Here is a 24,742-nt window from a genome sequence, read left to right on the forward strand (position 1 = left end):
CGAGGCAGGAGAGGTTTGCCATGCCATGTGGGTTTCTCCCTGGCCGGCTGGGAATCAAACCCGCGCTGCAGAGGCTGCGGACGCGGCGCTCAACCTGCTGCACCACCAGGGAGGCCCAAGCAGGAAACCCTTTAGAATTAGCTTATGGCCCCAAGGTGACAGAATTATGTAAATGATGGAAAATAATCAGTCATTTATAAATAATTTTTAAAAATAGCTCTGGGGGCCTCCCCAGTAGCACAGAGGGTTGAGCACAGCGCTGTGAAGCTGTCCGCAGCCTCTGCAGCACAGGTTCAAGTCCCGGCCGGCCAGGGAGCTACCCACATGGCATGGCAGACCTTTCCTGTCTCTCCCGCTGCTCCCCCTCAGCAGTGTGTTTCGGTCCTTCTGCCTGTTCTGCTCCCTGCTCGTCTCTGGTGAATTCTCTCACCCTCCCACACCTCTGGCCTGTATCCCAGTGCTTGTATAAATAAATAAAATCTTAAAAAAAAAACAAAAAACCAGTTCTGGAGTGTTAGGATGGGGATGGATCTTCCTGGATTCCTGGTTTGCCTGACTATGTGGAATGTGAGAGTCACTGGTACTCCTTCCTAATCAATCACTGAGAGAACAGGTGTGGATGGAGGAGGAGCTAAAAGAGTTCATTTAGAATAAGCTGAACTAAAGGGACTTTTAGGACCTCTGAGCATCAGAAGGTTCATATGAACCTGAAGCTAAGAGGGAGATGCAATTACGATAACCAAGGTGTGGCTGAGATGGTGAGCCATGAGCACGAGAAATGAAAATGGGAGGAGACCATGGCTAGAAGATCATGAATCAGCTTTGAAGCAGTCGGAGAGGTAGGGGGAAACCCAGAATAGGGTGATACGGAAACCAAAGGAGAAAAGTGCTTAAAGATACAGAGACTAGTCAACTGAATCAGTTTGCCCTGAACAATCAAATAATATGAGGACTGAAAAACACCCTCTTATATTACATTGTTGAAGGTTACTGATTACCTTAGCAAAAGCCACCTGGGGGTGCTCTTGCTAAGTGAATGAAGATGCTGAGTGGGGATGGAGGTGGGGTAATCGATGCCAGAAGGGAGTGGATAGAGCAATAAGTGGGAAGTGAGAACACAGAGGACTCCAACTTGCCTTTCTACCCAGAGCCTATGTCAAAATGTAAGAAACAACATCTGCCCACAGCAACAGTATCCCCAAAATATTGAAGCTGAAAAAGAACCAAAGAGAGAAGAGGAAGAGGTGGGGTTTTATATTCATGATTTCTATTTTCTTTTCATAACTCAGTTGATACTAACTCTAATTCACTCTCTTTTTAGCCTTGGAGCAAGGCAAGCAGTCATCATAAAAAATGATTTAAAAATATAAGACGAGAAGAGAGGCAGGAGACTGTGCCCCCCATCTTGGGGCATTTTTGTGAATATCACTCTGCTTGACAGTACCTTTCAACATTTTGACTGCAACTTGGATCGAGACTCCTGTTTTACTAATTCCATAAGCCGTTGCATTCATCACCTTTCCAAAAGCACCGGATCCCAGCACCTTCCCTGCAAAATAAAGAAGCAGCCAGTGCATGCCATAGATTTTCCAACAGACAGGAAATGCTCCAGCAGCATTGGGAACATTCGATTCTTACCAAATTCTAAATTTTCTCTTGGAAACTCCCATTTGAGATCATATTCATATTCTCTGAAATCAATGTAGAAGTACTCATTGTCCAAAGAACCAGTCACCTGGACCATTTGCAGCTGGCTTTCATACCTAAATTGCTTCAGAGATAAAATAATGACTCCATTAGCAATGGGCAGTTCTGCAGAAAGGGAACAATGCTGAATTTTTACCTTTTCTTTTACCTTTTTGTACTTGTGACAAAGTAGCATGGTTAAAACGGCAATGAAGGGAAGACAAAGCCCAATTGTTGCGTAGAATGAAATATTGTCGTGGATGAAAGGAAAGGGGCCTGCAACAAAAGAGTGTCACTAAGCAATGAGTTAGAATTCCTGGTTGATATTATAGTAAATGCTTGTTATTATCTCACGTTCTTTTGGAGTAACTATGATTTGCAGTCTACAAATACTGCCCTCCCTACAGAAAATCAGGCAATAGTCATCGAAACATCACTTCCAATGCAGAAAATTTGAAATGATTCTGAAACCATTTTTAAAAAATCATTACTAGGGCTATAAAAAAATCACATCTATTTAAACCACAAAATGTTCAAGTGAGGTGAAAGAAGAAGTTTGTGTTCCCATTATGAAAATAGCGTTTCAATGCGGAAAGTTGTTTTGGCAATGCTAGGGATTCTAAACAATCGTGTAGCTGGCCAAGGTTCAGAATTGTTTAATGTAGGAGAGCTCTAGAAAACAAATGAAAAACACAAGACAGCAGGCTAAAGGTATATGAGGAAATTAACCAAAAGGGAAAGTGGTAGAGGCTCCACATTCTTAAATCTGTTTGCCTGGAGTTGCATCCTTCAGCCGATTTTCATTACACTGGAGCTCATAGTTCTATATGTTGCTCCAACTCATGTGTCACAGAATGTGAGCAGAAGTCCCTGAACTACAAAGCAGTGGAAGTTCAGTGGGGATTCTTGCCTGAGTCAGAAAGCCTTCTTGTCTTATACACTAAATGTATGCCCTCTTGTAAAATCCCCCAAATAAAAGCAATGAGAAGGACTAACTTCTAGTGGGGAATTCCTGAAGGTGGCATATCACAATAACAACTGTTATGTACCTGGTGAGTTTAAAAGGATCGTTTTACAAGATGTGCCGAGGGAATTGTATGCACAGCACTTTACCAGGAACCCTTTCACAGCCTCGCTCATATTCAGGGTGCTGCTGGAAATCCACTGTCCAAATACTTTCTTGTTTGCCTTTTTATTCCAAATGCCTTCTGTGATCTCCTCTGTGCAACTGAAAAGAAATGGCGGACAGAGAAGCTGTATAGGTGGGACTGTCATTAATTGGGAAGCCAGGGTTTCTCTACTCAGTTCTAAGACAGTCATTCATTACAGGCTATCAGAAATAATCTACAATCATTCAGAGCATTGACTGACTCAGAAAATAAGCATTTAAACTGTCTTCAACAGTCTTCATGAGAATTGCTAAGTCATAGAGAGGGAAGTGCGGGGTTATGTTCTTCCCATACAAGAAACACCAATGTCCTTATTACTTGGGAGACTTGTCTGAGCACTTCTTCCATGTCCAAGATGGCAATGGGTAGCCATCAGAAGAGCAAGATGCCTGACTTGCTGATGCCTCAGCTAGCACTTGAGGTTTCCCTGTAGAGAATAACAGTAGAAAAAACTCATGTGAGATGGTACTTTCCAGAAATGGTTTCAAAGTTGGCTTCATAGGCTGTTCGTTTATTGCTAGCAGTTTTGCTTCTGGGAGGGCATATCATGCAAGATTACTCAAGATCTCTGTTTATTCCCTTTTTTCCCCTCTCATCATGTAATCTATCTAGGCTACCCTACCACCACTTTGGGGAACACCATTTTTCCACTGCTAAGATCCTCCAGGAGGGAGCTGACTTGACACCTTAAAATGACTTTTCATTTCAAGAGAAGTACCTGCAAAAAGTCCAATAAATTGTACTCTCATCTTTTTATAGCACAAAGAAACAAAAATTCAGACAAATAAATGGCAGGTAATATGACTTTTGACCTCCCTTTAATATAATCTTTCAAAGTACTAAAGTCAAAAAAGTTCCCACACTGAAGCACATCCAGAGAGGACGTGCAGTAAGTCTCTTTACTTTAAAGGATGAACACAAAAATAGATACTGATATCTACAACTACAACTATCTATACAAAGACAGTAGATATGAAAGTAAAATTTTAATATATTTCAGCATATAAAAACAGCTTTATGATATTCCTTCTAAGCCATTATTTAGCTCTTTATGGTTATAGTTAATAAATAATTAAGGAGTTATCACTTGAAAATCAAATTTCTTGACAATTTAACTTACTTCTTATATTCAAAGTGAACATTTTTGTGAACTGGGCGTCATCATTTTCTGCATGGAATATATATTCTCCTGGCTGGTGTTTATGGTTGCAAAATTTAGATATGCTGTTTGAAAAAGAATGAAAGACAGACTTAGAGAGATTATCCAGGAGATGCTGACATGAGTGACGGTGTACAGGGGAGAAGCATCCTTTAGACACTCACTCACTAAAGTTCAGTGGGCAAGGAGTTATGCTAGACCCTTGCTATTTAAAGTATGGTCAAAAGATAGGAGGCATCAGCACTGTTTCATCTGGGAGTTTGTTAGAAATACAAAACCTCAGGCCCTACCCTAAAGTTACTGACTCAGAACCTGCATTTTCAGATGATCTCTGTGTGATTCACAAACATACTGAAGATTGAGAAGCGCTGATCTAGACTGGGGTTCCTCAGAGAGACAAAAAGTTTCCTCTACCTATTGTATAATTTCTGAACTAACCCGACTTCCCAAAAAAATGGAAGAACCTATGTAGTGGAAGAATCTATAACTCCCCTGCTTCCTGAAAGGATGGCTCTCTGACCTTGGTCCTAGAAAGGACCTATGGCCAACATTTGACGTTCATAGTAATTAACAATGGTAAGGACCCAATTCACTGAGTTTATACAGAAATCTTTTGTGTAGTCTCAGCAGATTTTAGCATGTACTTGAGTGCTCAGCAACTACTCAGTACATTTTGACATAGATGACTTGATATTTATCCACCATGTGATCATGTGATCATGGGATGATGATCATGTGAACATGTGATCATGGGATGATGAATAGCATAATGGGATGTTAACTAGTGCAGGAGAGGCAGAGGAGCAAGGAGCTGCTGAATGTCTTCATGTGTTGAAAAAATTTTCCCTTAAGGCAGAAGAAGAAGAAGAAGATCTAAGGTTTGTTGGAGATATTTAATAAGGTCACCTCTATGTAACCTACTTAAAGTAAAAAAGAAAAAGAAAAAAAAAACAACTCCATACAGGCAGAGCACAAATATAAACAAGAAGACCAGGGGTAGATGCCAGCCTTAAGCTAGAAACTACGCAGGAGGAAAAGATATCATAATCCCAAAGATACTATAATTCATCTCCATGGACAAAACCTACATAAGTAGAATAGATACAGCAATAAACTAAAGGCCAATACAGATCAGAGAAGGCAGAGGCCAAGATAGAAGACAAAAGTTGTAGGAGTTACATAGAAGTAGGATTTGCACTGAATCTTGGTGGATGAGTTGATTTTAAGGAGAGGGCAAAAGAAAAGCCATTCAAGGAGGGGGGCCACAGCAGGACTTAAGATATGAGACAGGAATTAAAAGAACACAACAGTATAATAGGGAGGTCTCTTGGCTGGAGCAGAGGCACAGAGGGAGTGTAGTAAAAGAGGGCTAGCAAGTAGGGTGGGACCTTGAAAGGCAAGCCTAATTATTAATATTTAGGCCTGATGGAGAAGTCAGCAAGATGCTGGGGATTCTGTACAAGATATAAATGCCATGAATTTTCATTTTGTATTTTTGTTTAAACTGACGGAAGTTGGAAGAGTTTATTAGTGGGAAGTCTGGAGGCAGCAGTGTGTTAGTCCCAGGATTCATTCATTCATTCATCCTATTGAAAGGGGTAGATCCTATTTGGGAGGAATCAGGGATACAACAGTGAGTTAGAAAAATAAGGTTTCGGGCCTCCCCAGTGGCGCAGCGGTTGAGTGCTGGGTTGCGAAGCTGCCAGCAGCCTCTGCAGCGCCAGTTCAATCCCCGGCCACTGGGCGAGGGTCCCACATGGCGTGCAGACCTCTCCTGCCACGCCCACTGGTCCCCTCAGCACTGCATTTCGTTAGTCTGCCTGTTCTGTTTCCTGCTTTGGCTCTGGTGAATTCTCTCACCCTCCCATGCTTCTGACTGTACCCAGTGCTTGTATAAATAAATAAATAAATAAATAAATAAACAAATAAATAAATCTTAAAAAAAAAGATAAAAAGATAAAAAAAGAAAAATAAGGTTTCTGTTCTTACAGAAGTTGCAGTTTGGTGATGAGGGCAGCTAAATAAATAAGCTGTTAGGGTATAATGTGGGAAGTCCTATGAAAGGAGAAGTAAAAGTTTAGATTTGAGAATTCAGAGCATGAGAGGTTGGGCCATGTAAAGCAGGGACAGCGGGAAAGGTCAGGAAAGAGCAAACCCAGAAGGCAGCAGAAAAAAACAACTAATAGGTGTCGGACTGGTTACAGAAGAAGGAGACTAGAAGCCTCGTTGATTCCTATCAAACGGTAGAGCAGCTTCGGAGAGCATATTTATCTGACATCAATGTTCTGAGTCTGTGACTGTGTGTGGGGATGAGAGAACCTATCGAAAGTTTCATATAGTTAAAAGCTGAGCATTTAACAAGGTTTTGTTTGTTCATTTCCCTTGTTAACGAAAAAGGTTGAAGAAGTAAAAGGGGGAATTTCTAATCCTGACCTACTTTTGGACAAGGAAACGGTTGGTGAAGTGGAAGTGATGAAAGATTGGGGGCAAGCCAAAGTAGAACCCTGGCGACAAGCAAAGACAGCTTCATGCCATATCGGACTGCAGGAAGGCAGAATTTAAATGGTCCAAGAAGACAAAGATGTGTCCTTCTCACTGCATAATAGCAAAGACCCCTGAAAAGGAAGAAGAGAGAAGATTTAAAAAAGAAGCCAGTGTGGGGCCTCCCCAGTGGCGCAGCGGTTGAGCGCTGGGTTGCGAAGCTGCCCGCAGCCTCTGCAGCACTGGTTCGATCCCCGGCTGCTCCCCGGCCACCGGAGGAGGGTCCCACGTGGCGCGCAGACCTCTCCTGCCCACTGCTGCTCCCCTCAGCAGTGTACTTCGGTCCTTCTGCCTGCTCTGCTCCCCGCTCTGGCTCTGGTGATTTCTCTCACCCTCCCGCGCTTCTGACTGTATCCAGTGCTTGTATAAATAAATAAATAGGGCCTCCCCGGTGGCGCAGCGGTTGAGCGCTGGGTTGCGAAGCTGCCCGCAGCCTCTGTGGCGCCGGTTCGATCCCCGGCTGCTCTCCGGCCACTGGAGGAGGGTCCCACATGGCGCGCAGACCTCTCCTGCCGCCCGCTGCTCCCCTCAGCAGTGTACTTCGCTCCTTCTGCCTGCTCTGCTCCCCGCTCTGGCTCTGGTGAATTCTCTCACCCTCCCGCGCTTCTGACTGTACCCAGTGCATGTATGGACGAAGCAAACAAACAAATAAATAAATAAATAAAGCATGCCTCTATAAAAAAAAAATAAAAATAAATAAATAAATAAATAAATAAATAAATAAATCTAAAAACAAAAAAAGGGGGGGGGGGAACCAACATTAAAAAAAAAGAAAAAAAAGAAGCCAGTGTGGCTAGCCAAGGACCAGGCCAAAAGTACCAATCAATTTGAGAGGAAAAAGGAACTACTTTTAGGACAATTCTTTATCATGTGGACCTTAGCAAAATACTTTGTAAACTTATCCCTCTTAAGTCTTGTGCTGTTGAAATGGAGCATGCTTTGCCGTGGTATAGATGAGATAGCATCAGGAATGAATTTATTCTTCCAGGTAGAAAATTGGTCACATAGATAGCCTGAATGCAAATGTTAATATGGAGGTCCTTTCAAACAGCTCTTCCCTGTGTATGAGAGTTAACCCTAGAGGTGGCAACAACTGCACCACTAAACCTCCTCTGGGAATTCCAAGGGGACTAACCAATTAAGTGACAGAGAGATACAAAGCTTTCCCTTTCCCCTACGGTTTTTCTAAAAATGACCAGCTGGCATGAGATGGCAGATTAGGAAATCTTGAAGTCATATCTGGGTGACTCAGAAGATGTATTCACATTACAGCTATGAAAAGGGTTTTCTCCTCTGTGTAACCAAAGTGCAAGGGATTTTTCTTTTCCATTTAGCACCTAGAAGAGAGGCGTTGAGAAAGGGCAGGCTCTTTCCTCTGCCTCAGGGAGTAATTTTACTATAAAGAGTGCTTTATTCAAAGAGCAAGGGAGTATCAGAACTCAGAGAATAAGAAAGCATGACTTGGGGAAAGCTGAGAGCTTCTGAAACTTGAGAGCCAAGAGTTGCCAAGACAGACAGTCTCTGAGCTCAGAGACCCTATCTGCTTCAGACTGCAATTTTATTTTTTTTAATTTTTATTTTTTTAAAGATTTATTTATATTTATACAAGAGCTGGGGCACAGGCCAGAGTTGTGGGAGGGTGAGAGGATTCACCAGAGACAGAGTGGGGAGCAGAACAGGCAGACTGACAAAATACACTGCTAAGGGGAGCAGTGGGCGAGACAGGAGAGGTCTGCCATGCCATGTGAGATTCTCCCTGGCTGGCCGGGAATCAAACCGGCGCTGTGGAGGCTGTGGACAGCTTCACAGTGCTACGCTTAGCCCGCTGCGCCACTGGGAAGGTCCCAGACTGCAGTTTTAGAGAGGCTGAGGGATACAGTCAGGCTGAAGAGGATTCTGATATGTTTGAATTTCTGCCCTGCATTTGATAAAGATAGAAGGAGGCAGGAGAGAGGAGCTGATAATCTTATATTATCCTATATAATAGAAGGAGGCAGGAGAGAGCAGCTGATGATCTTATATTACCCTATATAATTCATTTTAATTTTATTTCAAGAGAGCCAATAAGCCTGGGGGGTTATAACCACTAAAAACTCAACTAGCCAAGCAGGCATATCTCAAAAGGATATACACTTTCATTTTAAAGTACAAAAGATCAAACTTGTATTTTTGTTTTCTTATACACTGAGGTTGTAAAACTCACACTTTTCAAGTTAACTGGTAATAAGGGGTAGTATAACATTATGGTTAAAAAACATTGGCTTTGAAGCCAATTGTTTTTGCAGAAATACCAACTCTGCCACTGTTTAGTGTTATAACCTTAGGCGAACACATAATCTCTATGTACCTGTGTCCTCCTCTGTAAAATGAAGGTGGTAATAGTATCCATCTGATATAGCATGGGAGGAGAAATTTTTGTCAACATTTTACTAAGACAGTTTTGTATAACATGACTATGATAATGTCTAGCATATAGTAATCACAATGTGTTATCATTACTATGAGGTTTATTGGTGAAAGGTTGATGCAGGGGCCAGGAATGAGGAAGCCCACATAGAAAAAGACAAGATGGCCCTGACACCAGGACCACTGATACCATCAAACCGAAACTCAAGCCATAAACAGGAGAAAACACCTCGGCTCCACGAAAAACAACTTTGTTCCACCTAAACCTGCCGACCCTGCCAACCCAGTTTTCCTGCCTAACCTCTCCTCACCCTATAAAAGGACATCTCCCCTCACAACGGTGTGACTTCACCAACCCCCACCTTGGGTCCGTGAAGTTCGCCCAGGGGTGCAATAAATTTTCCCCACTTTTGAGAAAACTTAGCCTGGCTCTCCTTTTCTTTACCGCGCCAAACCTTTAATCTTGGTGGCAAAACCTGGGAAGGCTGTGTCCCCTGGCGCCGGGGCCACCTTCCTGTCCCTGGGACCTCTCCTCTCCATTGCAGATGCCTCACATCCACCACCGGCCTTGATCCTTGCGGTAAGTCACTGGGCTGACTCTCCTTCCTAGGAGACCCTCACCCCTGGTTGCCCGGCTCCTCTCCTAACCCCCTATTGACTGTTCCATAAACGATGGGCCTGCATCAGTCAAGCCCCATTGCACCTGGTTCTTGATCTGGGGACACCTGTCCAACTGAGGAGTAGAGACGTCCCCCTCACTTGTCTGCCCCCATTCCAAAGGCCAGGACCGGGTCGTGGGACGCTGCGATTTGGGGTCTGTGCCCCCATAGGTCAGATCAGGTCGTGGGGCACTGCGTTCCTGACTCTGTACCCCCATTAGTTGGGTAGAGGAGTCAACTTAGCCATGGGGTCTGCCAATTCCAAGCCTAGCCTGGCAATTCCACTGGGATGCCTTCTCTCAAACCTCAGTCCGCTGGGACTTAGGCCAGATATGCACCCTAAGCATCTCATCTTCTACTGCAACACTGCATGGCCTCAATACCAATTGGATAACGGCTCTCACTGGCCAGAACATGGCACTTTTGATTTCACGGTCTTTATAGACCTAAACAATTTCTGTCACAGCAATGGAAAATGGTCAGAGATCCTTATGTCCAGGCTTGCTTTCTCTTGCGCTCCCGTCCCTCCCTCCTGAAACCGGTCATACTTTCCAAGTCTCGAGACTCCTCTCACTCTTTGCCCTTTCTGGACCCCTCTTCTGTGTTCTCTGATCCTCTAGATTTTCAGTCTTCACCTCCTTCAGCTACCCAATCCAGCTCCCCGCCCTTCCACTCCTAGCCACCACACCTGCTCTCACAATCGTCCTCTTCTCTGTCTTCTTAGGGAGGTTGTGGGGACTGGAGGAGGAGTTAGAGTACATGTTCCTTTCCCTCTGTCTGACCTCTCCCAGATTGAAAAGCGTCTCAGCTCTTTCACTAACGATCCCACTACCTACACCAAAGAATTTCGTTATCTTACCCAAGCCTATAACCTTACGTGTCATGATTTACGTGTTATCCTCTCTTTCACCCTAACCTCTAATAAAAGGGAATGTGTTTTTCGGTCTGCTCAAGACCATGACGATCAGGTCCACTTAACTGACACAACCATGCCCCCGGCCTTGAAGCAATTCCCTGCCAGGAGCCTGGCTGGGAATACCAGACTGACACTGACACGGGTCGCCGGGACAGGGCTCGCTGAGACCGCTTCATCACCTGCCTTTTAGTCGGTCTCCAAGCAACAGCCCATAAGGCAGTTAAATTTGACAAGCTGCGAGAGATCACCCAGTGCCCCTCAAAAATCCGGCCGCTTTCCTTAGCCGCCTCACTGATGCCCTCCAGCAATACACTAGGTTAGATCCTGACTCTCCTGGAGGTGCCACAGTCCTGGCTACCCATTTCATATCTCAGTCAGCCCCTGATATCAGAGGTTAAAAAAAAAAAAGACCGAGGATGGTCCTCAGCCCCCTATCCAGGATCTGCTGAATATGGCTTTTAAAGTATTTAACAGGGCCTCCCCTGGTGGCGCAGCGGTTGAGCACTGGGCTGCGAGGCTGCCTGCAGCCTCTGCAGCACCTGTTCGTTCCCCGGCCGCTGGTGAGGGCCCCACCAAAAAATAAATAAATAAATAAATAAATAAAGTATTTAACAACCGAGAAGAACAGGACAGGATCGAGAGACCCGTAGTTAACACAAGGCTGATCTTCAAGCTCAGGCCCTAGTAGCTGCCTTGAGGCCATCATGCCCTACTCCTCCAACGACCGCAGCACCTGCCACCAGACAGAGGACAACAATGGGCCCCATGGGCCCCCATCAACTGCTGCCAGGAGCCTGCTTCAAGTATGGCCTGGAGGGCCACTGGTTCAAACATTGCCCCAGCCCCCGCCCTCTGCCAGGACCGTGCCCCATCTGCAACGCCCAGGGTCACTGGAAAAGTAACTGTCCCTCCACGCCTGGCCATGATGGGCCAGTCTTCCAGTCCCTGCAGCCCTGCCACTGGAGGTCTTGGGTTTGGCAGCTAAGGACTGAAGAGGCCCGGACTCGTCGACCCCGATAACCTTTGAGGAGCCCAGGGTGACGGTCAAGGTAGCAGGTAAGTCCATCTCCTTTCTGGTCTACACGGGGCTACCGTCTCTGTCCTCCCCTTCTATTTCGGTCAAACTTACCCTTCTCAGATCTCAGTTATGGGAGTTGACGGCCAACCCTCTCAACCTCAAGCTGCTGGCCCCATCCCTTGCCCAACAGACAACAAGCCCTTAGTTCACTCCTTCCTAGTCATGCCTTCTTGCCCCACACCATTCCTGGGTCGCAACCTCCTAACCAAACTTGGGGCTACTCTTTCATGGTTCCAAGACCCTAGCATTGCTTTCAGCCCCCCACTGCTCCAAACATTTCCTAACCCTTCTCAGGACTATCCGCTGTTGACCCCGTGGTCTGACATACATCTACCCCAGTTGTGGCCACTCACCACCACCTACAGAGTGGTCATGGGCAACCCAGGGCACCCAGACCAATTTCTATATATAGTCTTCTGGCTTACTATAGTCCTTTCCCAGCCACCTAGGTTAAAAGTTGCAGTACAACCTCCTTCTGTTTTACAACTTTGGCTGCAACCTCTTAAATTGGAATGTAAGTTATTGCAAAGACAAAGACTTCTCCAAAACCCCCGATCCCACAAAAACTTGAGGAACCTGTCTTTTCATCCACTGATGATAAAGAACAACCACGACCATATGTCTGGGCACCCTGGAGGCCCCCCTTGTATCCTCCTCTACCAGCCTCCCAGGAATCCCACTTGAGTGAGCCCCATCTACTTACTCCATCTGGATCTGAGTCTCAGCTGTCTCCTGATAGTCCTGACTCTCCAAAGGCACTGGTTCTTACACCCCAGGTGGTAAAATGTGTAGATTGCAAGGAGCAGATAGAGAGGCTCTCTAGCTCCCCTTAAGAGAGACCAGGGGACCAGTATATTAGAATCCAAATGGGACTCTCCGTGGTGGACAGAGGTTATTCACAGACCAGCCCTACTCCACCACGGACCTGGTCAGCTAGAAAATCTGCACACCTTCCTATTCCAATAAGCCCTAGGCTATGATCAATCTCAGTCCTGCAGCAAGCACGCCTAGGTATCCAGTGTCATCTGGAAACTTCTGCAGCTTGGGATTCTTACACAGTGTCAGTATAGCTGGAATTTCCCCTTTTAAAGATCCTCTACACATAGCCACCCACCCCACCTCCTCCCCTAATTCAAACCCTACAAGGTGACCTTAGCCAAATTGGAAGCATTAATATCACCCAACAGATGCAGGCCTTGTACACCATTCTCTGCCAATTAAATCACCGGGTACAGGAATGAAAAGCTATCATGGATATCCATCTTCAATTTGTGTTTTTTCATCATTGTTTAGATGGTGTTAAATTTCCTTATAAAACTAAGGTTTTGCTAAGTCTAATAAATGCAAGTGAGGAGAGGTAAGTGTGTTTGAAAAAAAAATGTATTGAAGATGGATATTCTGAAGGTCCTTAAGATAATTTAAAGCAGGGTGGGTAAAATGAAATGGTATTAGAAAGAAAGAAAGCAAAAGAAAGTGTTGAAGATCTGAGAGAGAGATTTTGGTGAGAAATCGTGTGTGCTCAGGTGTCTCCACCTCCTACAACACATTCATGAACTTGCTCATCTGACCAGCAAAACCCCCTCTGACCGACTCTTCATTAGCCGAAGCTGGGGCCAGTATTACCAGACTTGGATCAGCTCTCCCTTACTGCCATGGATACTGCCCCTAGTAGGCCTGGTGATAATGATCCTGCTTTTCTTTGTTTCTACACCCTGTTTTCTTCACTTTATCCAGGCAAAGATCTCTGAGATGAGCCTTAGCTCCCCCAGACCCAGAAAAGCCATTCCTGTTATTTACAGATGAGTGACAGGGCATTGCTCTAGGGGTTCTGGTCCAACCCATTGGGCCAGTCCAGCGACCAGTTGCTTATCTCTCTAAACAAATGGATCCCACTGTAAAAGGATGGCAGCCCTGCCTGAGCGCACTTGTAGCAGCTGCTCTCCTCACTAGACAGGCCTTAAAACTCACACTGGGCCAACCTGTAAATGTTAGTTCTCTACATTGGCTCCAGGACCTACTCACTCACCAAGCTCTCTCCCTTCTAACACCCTCTTGTGTATTAGATTTCCACACTCTCTTTGTCAAAACCCTCTCATCTCCCTCTCCCATCCTCAACTCTCAATCTTGCTAGGCCTCACGGATGTTCTACTCCCTATCACAGATAACACCCTCTTGTTACTATGGTAGACACCATCACCAGTCAAACAACGGACCTGCCTTTATCTCAAAGATTACTCAACAGGTATCCTCTTCCCTGTGCATCACCTGGAAACTACACATTCCCTACCTACTGCAATCTTCTGGTAAGGTGGAATGGGTAAACAGTCTTACCAAAGTCCACCTAACCAAACTCTCCACGGAGCTGCGCAAATCCTAGGTGGAGCTGCTCCCACTGGCTTTAATCCACATCCGAGCCACCTCCTGTGGCCCCTTGTTCCTGAGCCCCTTTGAACTGATGTATGGCAGACCTCTTCTTACTAACCATGAACTCCCAGTCCAACCTACACCATTGGCTGGATATTTTCCATACTTCTTGCTCAGACAGCTGCTTCAAGAACACACAGACTGCTATCTACCACAACCTGTGCCTATGTCACCTGACATGCCTGTCAACCCACTGTACCCTGGAGATCAGGTTCTTCTGAAAGTCATCTCTCCAAAACCACTTCAGCCAAGGTGGACAGGTCCACACACGATCATCTTGACTGCATTAACAGCTGTCAAGGTCTTGGGCAACACATCCTGGCATCAGCTGTCCGGGGTCAAATGGGTCCCCATGGACAAGCAGTGTATATGGGAGCACTTGGGCCCAATTCGGGTACGCATCACTGGGCCTAATCCCGGTCCAGGTTCCACTCAGCCTACAGAGTAGAGGCCCTCTGACTCTCCTTCCTCTGTTTCTAATCCCATCTCTTAAAGCCACATCCCATTCTTCTGTCTATGCCTGGCAATTCCAGTTCAGCGCAGCCTTGGGCAAGGTATTACCACTCGTAGGGCCTCTGATCCTAATCTCCTTATTTTTTTCTTTTTGCCCTATGCTTACTCCGTTTCATCCAACACTGGATCCTAGAAATGTCCCATACCACCTTTAACCAACTCTTTCTCCACCCATATTCTCACGTCCCTGCAGAAGACTGTCATAACCAGGCCTGAGTCCCCACCCTGGTCTTCGCCCTCTTCCAGCAGGAACTAGCCAAAGAAAGAACCGCTGCCCTTTTTCTTATCCACAAAATGTTGCTACGAAAGATCGACGCAGGGGCCAGGAATGAGAAGCCCATACAGAAAAAACAAGATGGCCCTGACACCAGGACCACTGATACCATCAACCTGAAACTAAAGCCATAAACAGGAGAAAACAATTGGGCTCCACGAAAAACAACTTTGTTCCACCTAAACCTACCCCCCCCCACCACCAACGCTGCCAACCCAGTTTTCCTGCCTAACCTCTCCTCACCCTATAAAAGGACATCTCCCCCCACAATGAGCGCGACTTCACTGACCCCCACGTTGGGTCCATGAAGTTTGCCTGGGGGGCGCAAAAAATTTTCCCCACTTTTGAGAAAACTTAGCCTGGCTCTTCTTTTCTTTACTGCGCCAAACCTTTCAATTAAGTCCAGTAATCATTTTGAATAAAAAAAGTAAATTTAAAAGCTTTCCTGTGGGATATATACTGTGAGAAAATATTAAAATTAAAAGATGCAAAGGAAAACAAAACTAAAGTAAATGTCCATCACCAGGAGTTAGATAAGATTTTCTAAAAAGTAGAATACTATGTCATCATTAAAATGTTAATGGACATAATGAAAGATATAGTTGAAGGTCTGGCAGGAGACAGAGTCACTAGGGTGAAAAGGCATCTCGTATCTTGCTCAATGGGGCCCCATGGCTCCCCACTCCCTACCGGTGCCTGCTGGAAAATCCTGACTGACACAAAAGAACCGCCAGGGAATGTTGAAGACTGCAGGCCCAGATGTCCCCTCAAGAATGAGAAAGCCCACCTAGGAAGCCCACCTAGGGGCGAGAATGAGGAAGCCCACCTACAGGCGAGAATGAGGGCCTGCTGATACCATCAGAAAACAACTCTGTTCTTCGTCAAACCAGTTCCCCCACCTGCAAGCCCAGTTTTCCCTCTGCCCATCCTATAAAAACCTGCTTTCCCCTGACAATGGGCAGGACTTCACCAACCCCACCTTGGGTCCATGAATTTCGCGGAGAATGCAATAGAGGCCCCCTTTAAACTTATTCTGTTATCCTCATCTTTCTCTGCCAACCCTTTCATTCTGGTGCTCGTGTAGTGCCAACCCTTTCATTTGGGAGAGCTCGTGTCGGCCCACCTGCTGGGCGGCCAGCTCTCCGTGGACCAGCTCTCTCCCTACCCGGACTCCAGTCTCCCGCTGCTTGACGGCTGTCCTAACCACCGATCATCATCGGCCAGGAGGGTAAGTCTCCTCCTCAGCCCCTCCTACCGGAGTAGGCTCCAATAGGCTCAGTTCCTAGCCGGGTCTGTCCTTAAGCCGTGGGCCCATGCCAGTCCAGGTCCAACTCCCACCAACTCTTTCTGGGGACGCCCATAATGATCGGTGGCCTGTTCCTAATCCCTCCAGGGGGAGACCTGGAGACATCTGCTTCTCCCTCTCTCTGCGTTCCTCCCGCTGAGCGGTGTCTGGTCCCCAGATCCGTCCGGGACCTGGCCCGTGCCTAATCCGGTCTATTGGAGTCCTGCCTGGGACGCCAGACCAGCCTCCAAGGACCTCCAAGTTCTGAGCCGCTGGGGGTGGTAACCAGGCATGGGCTCCTCAAATTCCAAAATCAAATCCCACATGCCTCTTGGCTATCTTCTGGCCTCTCTCCAGGCCTTAAGCCTGGAACAAGATATCCGGCCAAAATATCTTATTTTTTATTGCAACTCTCTTTGGCCTCAATATCCTCTGGACAATGAGTCCAGGTGGCCGGACAATGGCACATTTGATTTAATATCCTCAGGGACCTTCATAACTTTTGCCAGTGCATGGGAATATGGGCAGAAATTCCATATGCTCAGGCTTTCTCTCTGTTGCGCTCCCATCCCTCCCTTCTTGAGTCCTGTCACATTTTCCAAGCTCTCCTTGCCCATGGTAGCCCCTCTTCCTCCTCCTCCACCCTGTCCTCCTCCCAAAATCCAGAGGCCCCTTCGCCTAACTCTGATCCAGCTTCAGCCTCCTCTGATCCTTTAGATCTCCCTTCTGGCCCTCCCACAGCGCCCCCACCCCCACTCAACCACGATGCCTCCCCCTGCTGACTTCCCTCCTCCCTATCCTTGTAATCCAGGGTGGCCTCAACCCTCCCCACCGATCTCTCTCCACCACCACACCTGGGCCAGACAGGGGGCAGCAACCCTTGCCCCCCTCCAGGAGGTGGCGGGAGCTGAGTGTCTGGTCCGGGTCCATGTTCCCTTCTCGCTCTCTGAGCTCTCTCAAATCAATCAAAGGCTGCGCTCTTACACTGATGATCCCTCCTCCTATATCAAGCTATCTCACACAGACTTACCACCTCACCTGGCAAGACGTCCATGTTATTCTCTCTTCCTCTCTCACCCCCGAAGAGGGAGATAGGATGTACCAAGCAGCCCAAAATCATGGGGACCATGTCCGGCTGATGTGTTGCTCCCCAACAGACCCCGGCTTGGGACCATCAACCAGATACCGATGCGGGGCACCGAGGCAGGGAGCACAGGGACAGGTTCATTACCTACATAGTGGCGGGGCTTGAGGCGGCGACTAACAAGTTTGTCAATTATGACCACATGCAGGAAATAACCCAGCTCCCCTCTGAAAATCTGGTGACATTTCTTAGCCGCCTTACAAAGGGTCTGTGCAAATATAGCCGCATAGACCCCGAGTGCCCCGGGGGAGCCACCATTTTAGTTACTCACTTTATCTCTCAGTCGGCCCCAGATATCTGGAGAAAACTTAAAGGGGTGGAGGACGGTCCTGAGACCCCTGTCCGGGACCCTGTGAACATGGCCTTTAAAGTGTTCAATTACCAGGAGGAGCAGGAAAAGGCTGAGAGGGAGGCACGGTCCAAGCAAAAGGCGGAGATGCAGGTCAGCCTCCAGACACACGCTAACCAAGCCTTAATTGCTGCCTTGAGGCCCTTACCCCCGGCTCCTCTCAATGGACACCCGCTGGACACCCGCAGCAGGACACCTGGGGTCACGACAGCCTCCCAGAGCCTGCTTCAAGTGTGGCCAGCAAGGCCACTGGTCAAAGTACTGCCCAAACCCCAGATGCCCGGACAAGCTATGCCCCAACTGTGGTCAAGCAGGACACTGGAGAAGCGACTGCCCCTCGGTGCCGGGCCATGGGGGACAGTCCCTCCACCTCTCACTCCCACTTCAGGGGCGGCCCTGGGTCTGGCGACTGAAGATTGATGGGACCTGGCTCCATCGACCCCCATCATCTTCGAGGAGCCTAGGGTGAAGGTCAAGGTAGAAGGTAAGTCCATCTCCTTTTTGTTGGACACAGGGCCACCTACTCTGTTCCCCCTTCCTACTCGGGTATCACCTATGCTTCCCAGGTCTCTGTTATGGGTGTAGACGGCCAACCCTCTCAGCCCAGCACCACGGGGCTGCTTCCATGCATTGTGGATGGGAAACCCGTGGTGCATTCATTCCTGGTCATGCCTGCCTGTCCATCTCCGCTTTTGGGACGGGACCTCCTGACTAAATTGGGGGCCACTCTGTCTTTCCATGATCCTTCTGTGGCCCTCATATTATCTCTTACAGAAGTCCCACACTCCCATGACTGCCCTATAGACCCGAAGGTTTTCAATCCCCAGGTTTGGGACATCTCCACACCGGTTGTAGCTTCCCACCACCAACCAATCATCATCTCCCTCAAAGACCCCACCGCCTTCCCCTTTCGCTCTCAGTTTCCTCTTTCCCTCACCCACCAGAGAGGCCTCAAACCTATCATTGAACACTTGTTTTCCACCAGCTTGCTAGTCCCCACCAACTCCCCTTGCAACATACCCATCCTGGCGCTTAAAAAGCACGATGCGGGGGGCCTCCCCGGTGGCGCAGCGGTTGAGCGCTGGGTTGCAAAGCTGCCCAAAGCTTCTGTGGCCCCAGATCGATCCCCGGCTGCTCCCGGCCACCGGAGGAGGGTCCCACATGGCGCGCAGACCTCTCCTGCCGCCCGCTGCTCCCCTCAGCAGTGTACTTCGGTCCTTCTGCCTGCTCTGCTCCCCGCTCTGGCTCTGGTGAATTCTCTCACCCTCCTGCGCTTCTGACTGTACCCAGTGCTTGTATAAATAAATAAATAAATAAATCTTAAAAAAAAAAAAAACAAAAAAAAGCACGATGGGTCCTACCACCTAGTTCAGGACCTGCGGGCAATTACCGAGGCCGTCATCCCTACCCACCCGGTCATTCCCAATCCCTACACTCTCCTGTCTCACATCCCTTCTTCTCCCTCCCACTTTTCAGTTCTAGACTTGAAGGATGCCTTTTTCACTATCCCTCTCCATCCTGCTTGTCACTTTCTGTTTGCCCTCACATGGGAGGACCCAGATACCCACACTTCACGTCAGCTCACTTGGACAGTCTTACCTCAGGGGTTCTGAGACAGCCCCCACATTTTCGGTCAGGCCCTAGCCCAAGACCTCCAACAATCACTCTTCACCCTTCCGTTGTTCTCCAGTACGAAGACGACCTCTTCCTCTGCAGCCCGACCCTGGAACTATCCCTCTCACACACCGCCACCCTCCTAAACTTCTTGGGGTCCAAGGGCTACAGGGTCTCCCCCTCCAAGGTCCAACTATCCACACCAGTGGTCACATACCTTGATCTCCATGTGACACCCACCACAACACAATTGACTGTTGATAGGAAGGTGGCGATTCAAGCCCTTAAGGCCCCACAATCAGCCGAAGAAATTCTCTCTTTCCTGGGGCTGGCAGGCTTCTTCCGACATCGGGTCCTCAACTATGCCCTCCTTGCGAACCCTCACAAAATATGGCCCGCACCTCTCCTGAAGGCCCCCTGACTAACCCCGGGGAGGCCCACTAAGCATTCCTTCTCCTCCAATCTGCCCCCCTACTCCAAGCTCCCGCCCTTGCACTACCGAATCCTAACAAACCCTTCACACTCTACATGGTCAAGCATCAGGGCATTACACTGGGGGTCTCAGTCCAACCAGTGGGCCCCCAAGACCGCCCGGTGGCATATCTATCCAAACAGACGGACCTCACTTTTAGGGGACGGCAGCCCTGTCTGTGGGCCCTGGCGGCAGCTGCCCTCCTAGCACGACAGGCCCTTGAACTCACCCTTGACCAACCTATCACTGTAAAGTCTCACCACAGATTACAGGACCTCCTCACTCACCACTCTCTATCCATGCTTACTCCCTCTAGGGTCCTTAACATCCACACTTTGTTTATTGAAAATCTTGCCCTGACGCTGAGCCAATCTTCAGCCCTAAATCCGACCACACTGTTGCCTCGCCCTGACGACCCCTCTCCTGAACACTCCTGCCCAGAGGTACTGGATACACAGGCATCTTGTCTCAGCCTCCATGACATTCCCTTCCCTGAGCCTGACCATACCCTCTTTGTGGACAGGAGTTCTGTTATAGGTGGGGAAGGGAAGAGGAGAGCGGCCTATGCTGTTGTCACCCTCGAGAAAGTAGCTGAAGCCGCCCTGCTGCCTGAGGGCACCACCTCCCAAAAAGCCGAACTAATAGCCTTAACCAGGGCCCTGACCATAGCCTGGGATAAACGGGTCAACATTTACATGGATTCCAAATATGCATTCCTGATAGCCCACAGCCACGCGGGCATTTGGGAGGAACAGGGTTTCCTGACCACAAAAGGTAACCCTCTCATTAATGCCAAACTTATTCTTAAGCTCCTGGAAGCCCTGGGCCTGCCAAGGGAAGCTGCCATCATACACTGTAAGGGACATCAGTTGGACCGCTCCTCAGTCTCAGAGGGCAACAACAAAGCTGATGTGACCGCCAGGGCCTTCACAGGCCCTTCTCGCCACCCAGTAGCCCCTCTCCTGTTCCTTTGAGTCCCCACACTGACACCTTCATACACCCCACAGGAGTCTCACTTCCTGCTGGCCAGAGGGGGTTCCATGGGCGAGAAGGGATGGATAGTGGTTGACAACAGACTGGCCCTTCCCCAGGACCTGGCACCCACACTCATCGAACAAATACACTCCACTCTCCACATTGGGTCGCGGTCCCTAACACATTTCCTAAAGCCTCTCTTTTTTCACCCTTCCCTGTCCAAAGTGGTGGGGGAAGTCTGCTCTAAATGTCAAACTTGCTCTAGGGTGTCCCCCCAAGGGGTGCTAAGGCCGCCCAACTTTGTGGCTCATCCGCTGAGAGGCTACTTACCGGGCCAGGACTGGCAAATCGACTTCACACACACGCCCAAACACGAGAAAGTCCCCTACCTCCTGGTCCTGGGAGACACTATGTCAGGATGGGTCGAGGCATTCCCGGCAACCCAGGAAACAGCACAGGTTGTCACAGAAGCCCTGGTTAATGACATTATTCCTCGCTTTGGTCTGCCTAACTCACTACAGTCGACAATGGTCCGGCCTTCGTTTCCAAAGTGACCCAACAGTTATCTGAGTCACTGGGCATTTCCTGGAAACTCCACATCCCATGCTGGCCACAGCCATCGGGTAAGGTGGAGCGCGCCAACCGGCTCCTAAAGGACCACCTCTCCATGCTGTCTTTCGAACTCTGGAAATCCTGGGTAGAGTCACTGCCTTGGCAACCCCGTGGAGCCCACTTCACCTTAGCCCATTCAAGCTCATGTATGGACGCCGGTTTCTGATTAATCACGACCTGCCAGTCCAGCCCATGCCTTTGGCTGGATATCTCCCTTACTTTTCTCTTCTCAGACAGCTTCTCCAGGAACACACAGACCAGTTCCTACCCAGACCTCAGCCGGCCCCATCCGCCTGGGGGCATCCTGCCCACCCCAGAGATCAGGTGTGTTGCTACAGGACCTCTCAAAGCCGCTCCAGCCGCAGTGGACCGGACCCCACACAGTGATTCTCATCACCCCCACTGCAGTTAAGGTTGCAGATCAACCACCCTGGCACCACCTGTCTTGGGTTAAGTGGGCCCCAAACATGGACTGGTATGTCTCTACTCCTCTGGGCCCTACTCGGCTGCTCATTTCTCGTCAGCCTCCCAGACAAAGTCCCCATGATATGGAAGTTCAAGGTACGTGAAACATTCGTATCCGGTTCCACCCAGACTACACACTCAGTTGGAACAGCTGACTGCCCTCCCCAGGGATGCTGCTCACTGGTTCGATCGACTTTTCTAACACTCAACCAGTCATGCCCAGTGAGCTCATGCTCTGCTTTACCTATGATCAAAAGCACCCCTATTGTGTCAATGACTACCCAGACTATGGGGGCTGCCCTTATTGGTCGTGTTCAATGCATAGAGTAAATTCAAATCCATGCTTGGGGGCTGGGGGTAACAGGTGTATATCAGTATATCAGACCCCTGGGATGCTATGTGGAAGACACACAAAGGTATACAACAGGATGACGCCCCAGTATCCAAAGGCCTCATTCCTTATCTTCAGATAACTGGTCCCCTCACCAAACAGCTCGGTGGTAATAGCCCAGGACATCTTACACCAGGAAAAAACATTACAGAGCCAGCTTATCCAGCCAGACGCGCCCCACCACACACGGGCCCATGCCTCATGGCTGACTCTCCTAAATCAATCTCTCTCCTTCTTCAACCATCAAACTCAGGCTTAAGCGTGTCGCACTGCTTCCTTTGCGCTTCCCTGAAATGACCATTGTTAGCTGCAATCCCCGTCAATGCCACTGCCCCTGGTGCTCACCACTCAGAGGAGCCCCTTAACATCACCTCTCCATTGTGGGGCCCAGTAACATCTGACCTACATAGGGACCCGGTTCCTTTAGTCTTTTTTTGGCCCGATTCCTCTGCCTTGACACCAGGAGTCTCGTCCTTCCCCTGCGCAACTAACATCGCCTTTAACTTCATAATAGCTGCTCCCAGTAACACCGTCCTGTGGTGTAATGGCACCCTCGATTCCAGTGTCACAACGACTATCCCAGGATCTTGCATCCCAGCCATTCTGGTTCCCCAGCTGACCCTATATGGCCAAGCTGAACTGGCAGGGCTCCTCCATTCAGCCCGCCATAAAAGAGCAGTCTGCCTTCCCCTCATAGTTGAGATCAGCCTGGTCTCCTCAGCGGCTTTGGCAGGAATAGCAGGAGGGGCTCTGAGTCATAATCTCAGGACAAACCAGCAATTGGCAGATCAACTTCAAATCGTTAAAGATAACACAGCTAGCTCTCTGGCCTCCCTCCAGAGACAACTGACTTCCTTGGCTCAGGCCACGCTCCAGAACCGGAGAGCACTGGATCTACTGACTGCAGAAAAAGGGGGCACATGCTTATTCCTAAGGGAAGAGTGCTGCTATTATATTAATAAATCAGGTTTGGTGGAACAAACTATAGACCGCCTCAACAAACTCACCACAGACTTAGCCAAAGCCGGGGGCCCCAATCAAGGGTGGGCCTGGTTGAGCCACCCACTGTCCTCTTGGTTCTTACCTTTGGTAGGGCCATTGGTACAAATATGCCTGTTTTTTCTCTTTGCTCCTTGCCTGATCAAGTTCATTCAATCCCAGATTCAGCGGATGACCACAACCACTTTCAACCAGTTGCTGCCCCACCCCTACCCTCAGCTGCCCAGCCAAGACCCTCATGCCACCTAATACCTACTTCACCCCACGCTGCCCCCATTCAGCAGGAAGTAGCCAGACCAGACTCGGTGCCCCCTTTTCCTATATAAGTAAACAGGTTGGCATGAAAGGTGTGGCGGGAGCCAGAGTCACTAGGGTGAAAAGACATCTGGTATCTTGCTCAACCAGGCCCCATGGCTCCCCACACCCCACCAGCGCCTGCTGGAAAATCCTGACTGACCTAAGAGGAACCATCACTGAACATTGAAGACTGAGGGCCCAGATGTCCCCTCGAGAATGAGGAAGCCCATCTAGGAAGCCCACCCAGGGGCGAGAATGAGGGCCTGCTGATACCATCAGAAAACAACTCTGTTCCTCATCAAACCAGTTCCCCCACCTGCAAGCCCAGTTTCCCTCTGCCCATCCTATAAAAACCTGCTTTCCCCTGACAATGGGCTCGCGACTTCACTGACCCCCACCTTGGGTCCGCGAATTATACCCAGGAACACAAAAGAGCCCCCCTTTAAACTTATTCTGTCATTCTCATCTTTCTCTGCCGACCCTTTCAATGGTAATAATGCTTAGTAACAGAGATACTTATGTTATATTTTAAGTGAAAAATCAGAACACAAAATAACACAGTATCATGTTTGTACAAAAATTTCTATTAATGTTTCTATCATGGTGGTGACATAAATGTAATCTCTGGAGGTGAAATTATTGGTGTGATTTCTCTCATTAATCAATTTCAGAAAACAGAAGGTGGCAGAGGCTGTTGACTTTGCCTTATGTGATTGGGCAAGTATTATAAAATGGAATCATGATGATTAAATGAGGTCATCTGTAACATCTTACATACAGTAAGAGCTCAAATAAATTTCTTCTGTTCTCAGCAAGCAGCTTCAAATGAGGGAACTGTAACCTATGACTGAGAGGGGTCTTTGGGAAAAAAGGCACTTGACCATGACCACTAACAGCAGAAGAGAAGAGGGCGATACCAGGGTTCCCTGGTATCTCACTATACCCCCCGAACATCTATGACCCTTTTCTGTACACACATAAAACTCAACTCCATTGGAAAAAAAAAAAATCCTCCTACAGAGACTCAACATGCTTCTGTATTATATCAATTATTGATTTAAGAATTCAACTTTTTCATTTGTTCCTGAGAACACTTTATCACCACCCAGATCCCACACAAAGACTCTGTGGCAGTTTACCAGTAAGTGCTGAGGAATGCCTGTTCTGGGCAAAGCTTAGATTTGTAGATTTGAGACATTAAATATTTCAGAGAAAGAGAAAACACAAAGATTGGGCAAGCCTAAGGTGAATCTTTAAGAAGAAACTACTAAATAATTAAAAATCTCCACAAGCTTCTTTTTTCCTTAACCATGA

The 24,742-nt window shown here is 48.1% G+C and overlaps 1 protein-coding gene across 1 annotated transcript in view; it reads right to left on the bottom strand.

Annotated features, from left to right (window-relative positions):
* Nucleotides 1-24,742, bottom strand: part of FLT3 (fms related receptor tyrosine kinase 3) — a 92,841-nt gene that overhangs the window by 22,857 nt on the left and 45,242 nt on the right. The window contains exons 10-15 of the mRNA XM_037527075.2: nucleotides 3,976-4,079; nucleotides 3,174-3,282; nucleotides 2,736-2,914; nucleotides 1,856-1,962; nucleotides 1,639-1,771; nucleotides 1,445-1,549 (exon numbers count right to left, since the gene is read on the bottom strand). Coding sequence (XP_037382972.1) covers nucleotides 1,445-1,549; nucleotides 1,639-1,771; nucleotides 1,856-1,962; nucleotides 2,736-2,914; nucleotides 3,174-3,282; nucleotides 3,976-4,079 — 737 coding nt within the window. The remainder of the gene's footprint in view (nucleotides 1-1,444; nucleotides 1,550-1,638; nucleotides 1,772-1,855; nucleotides 1,963-2,735; nucleotides 2,915-3,173; nucleotides 3,283-3,975; nucleotides 4,080-24,742) is intronic.

This window comes from Talpa occidentalis, unplaced genomic scaffold (genome assembly GCF_014898055.3).
Source record: "Talpa occidentalis isolate TD23 unplaced genomic scaffold, MPIMG_talOcc4v2.1 talOcc4.5, whole genome shotgun sequence".
In the NCBI taxonomy this organism is placed as follows: Eukaryota; Metazoa; Chordata; class Mammalia; order Eulipotyphla; family Talpidae; genus Talpa; species Talpa occidentalis.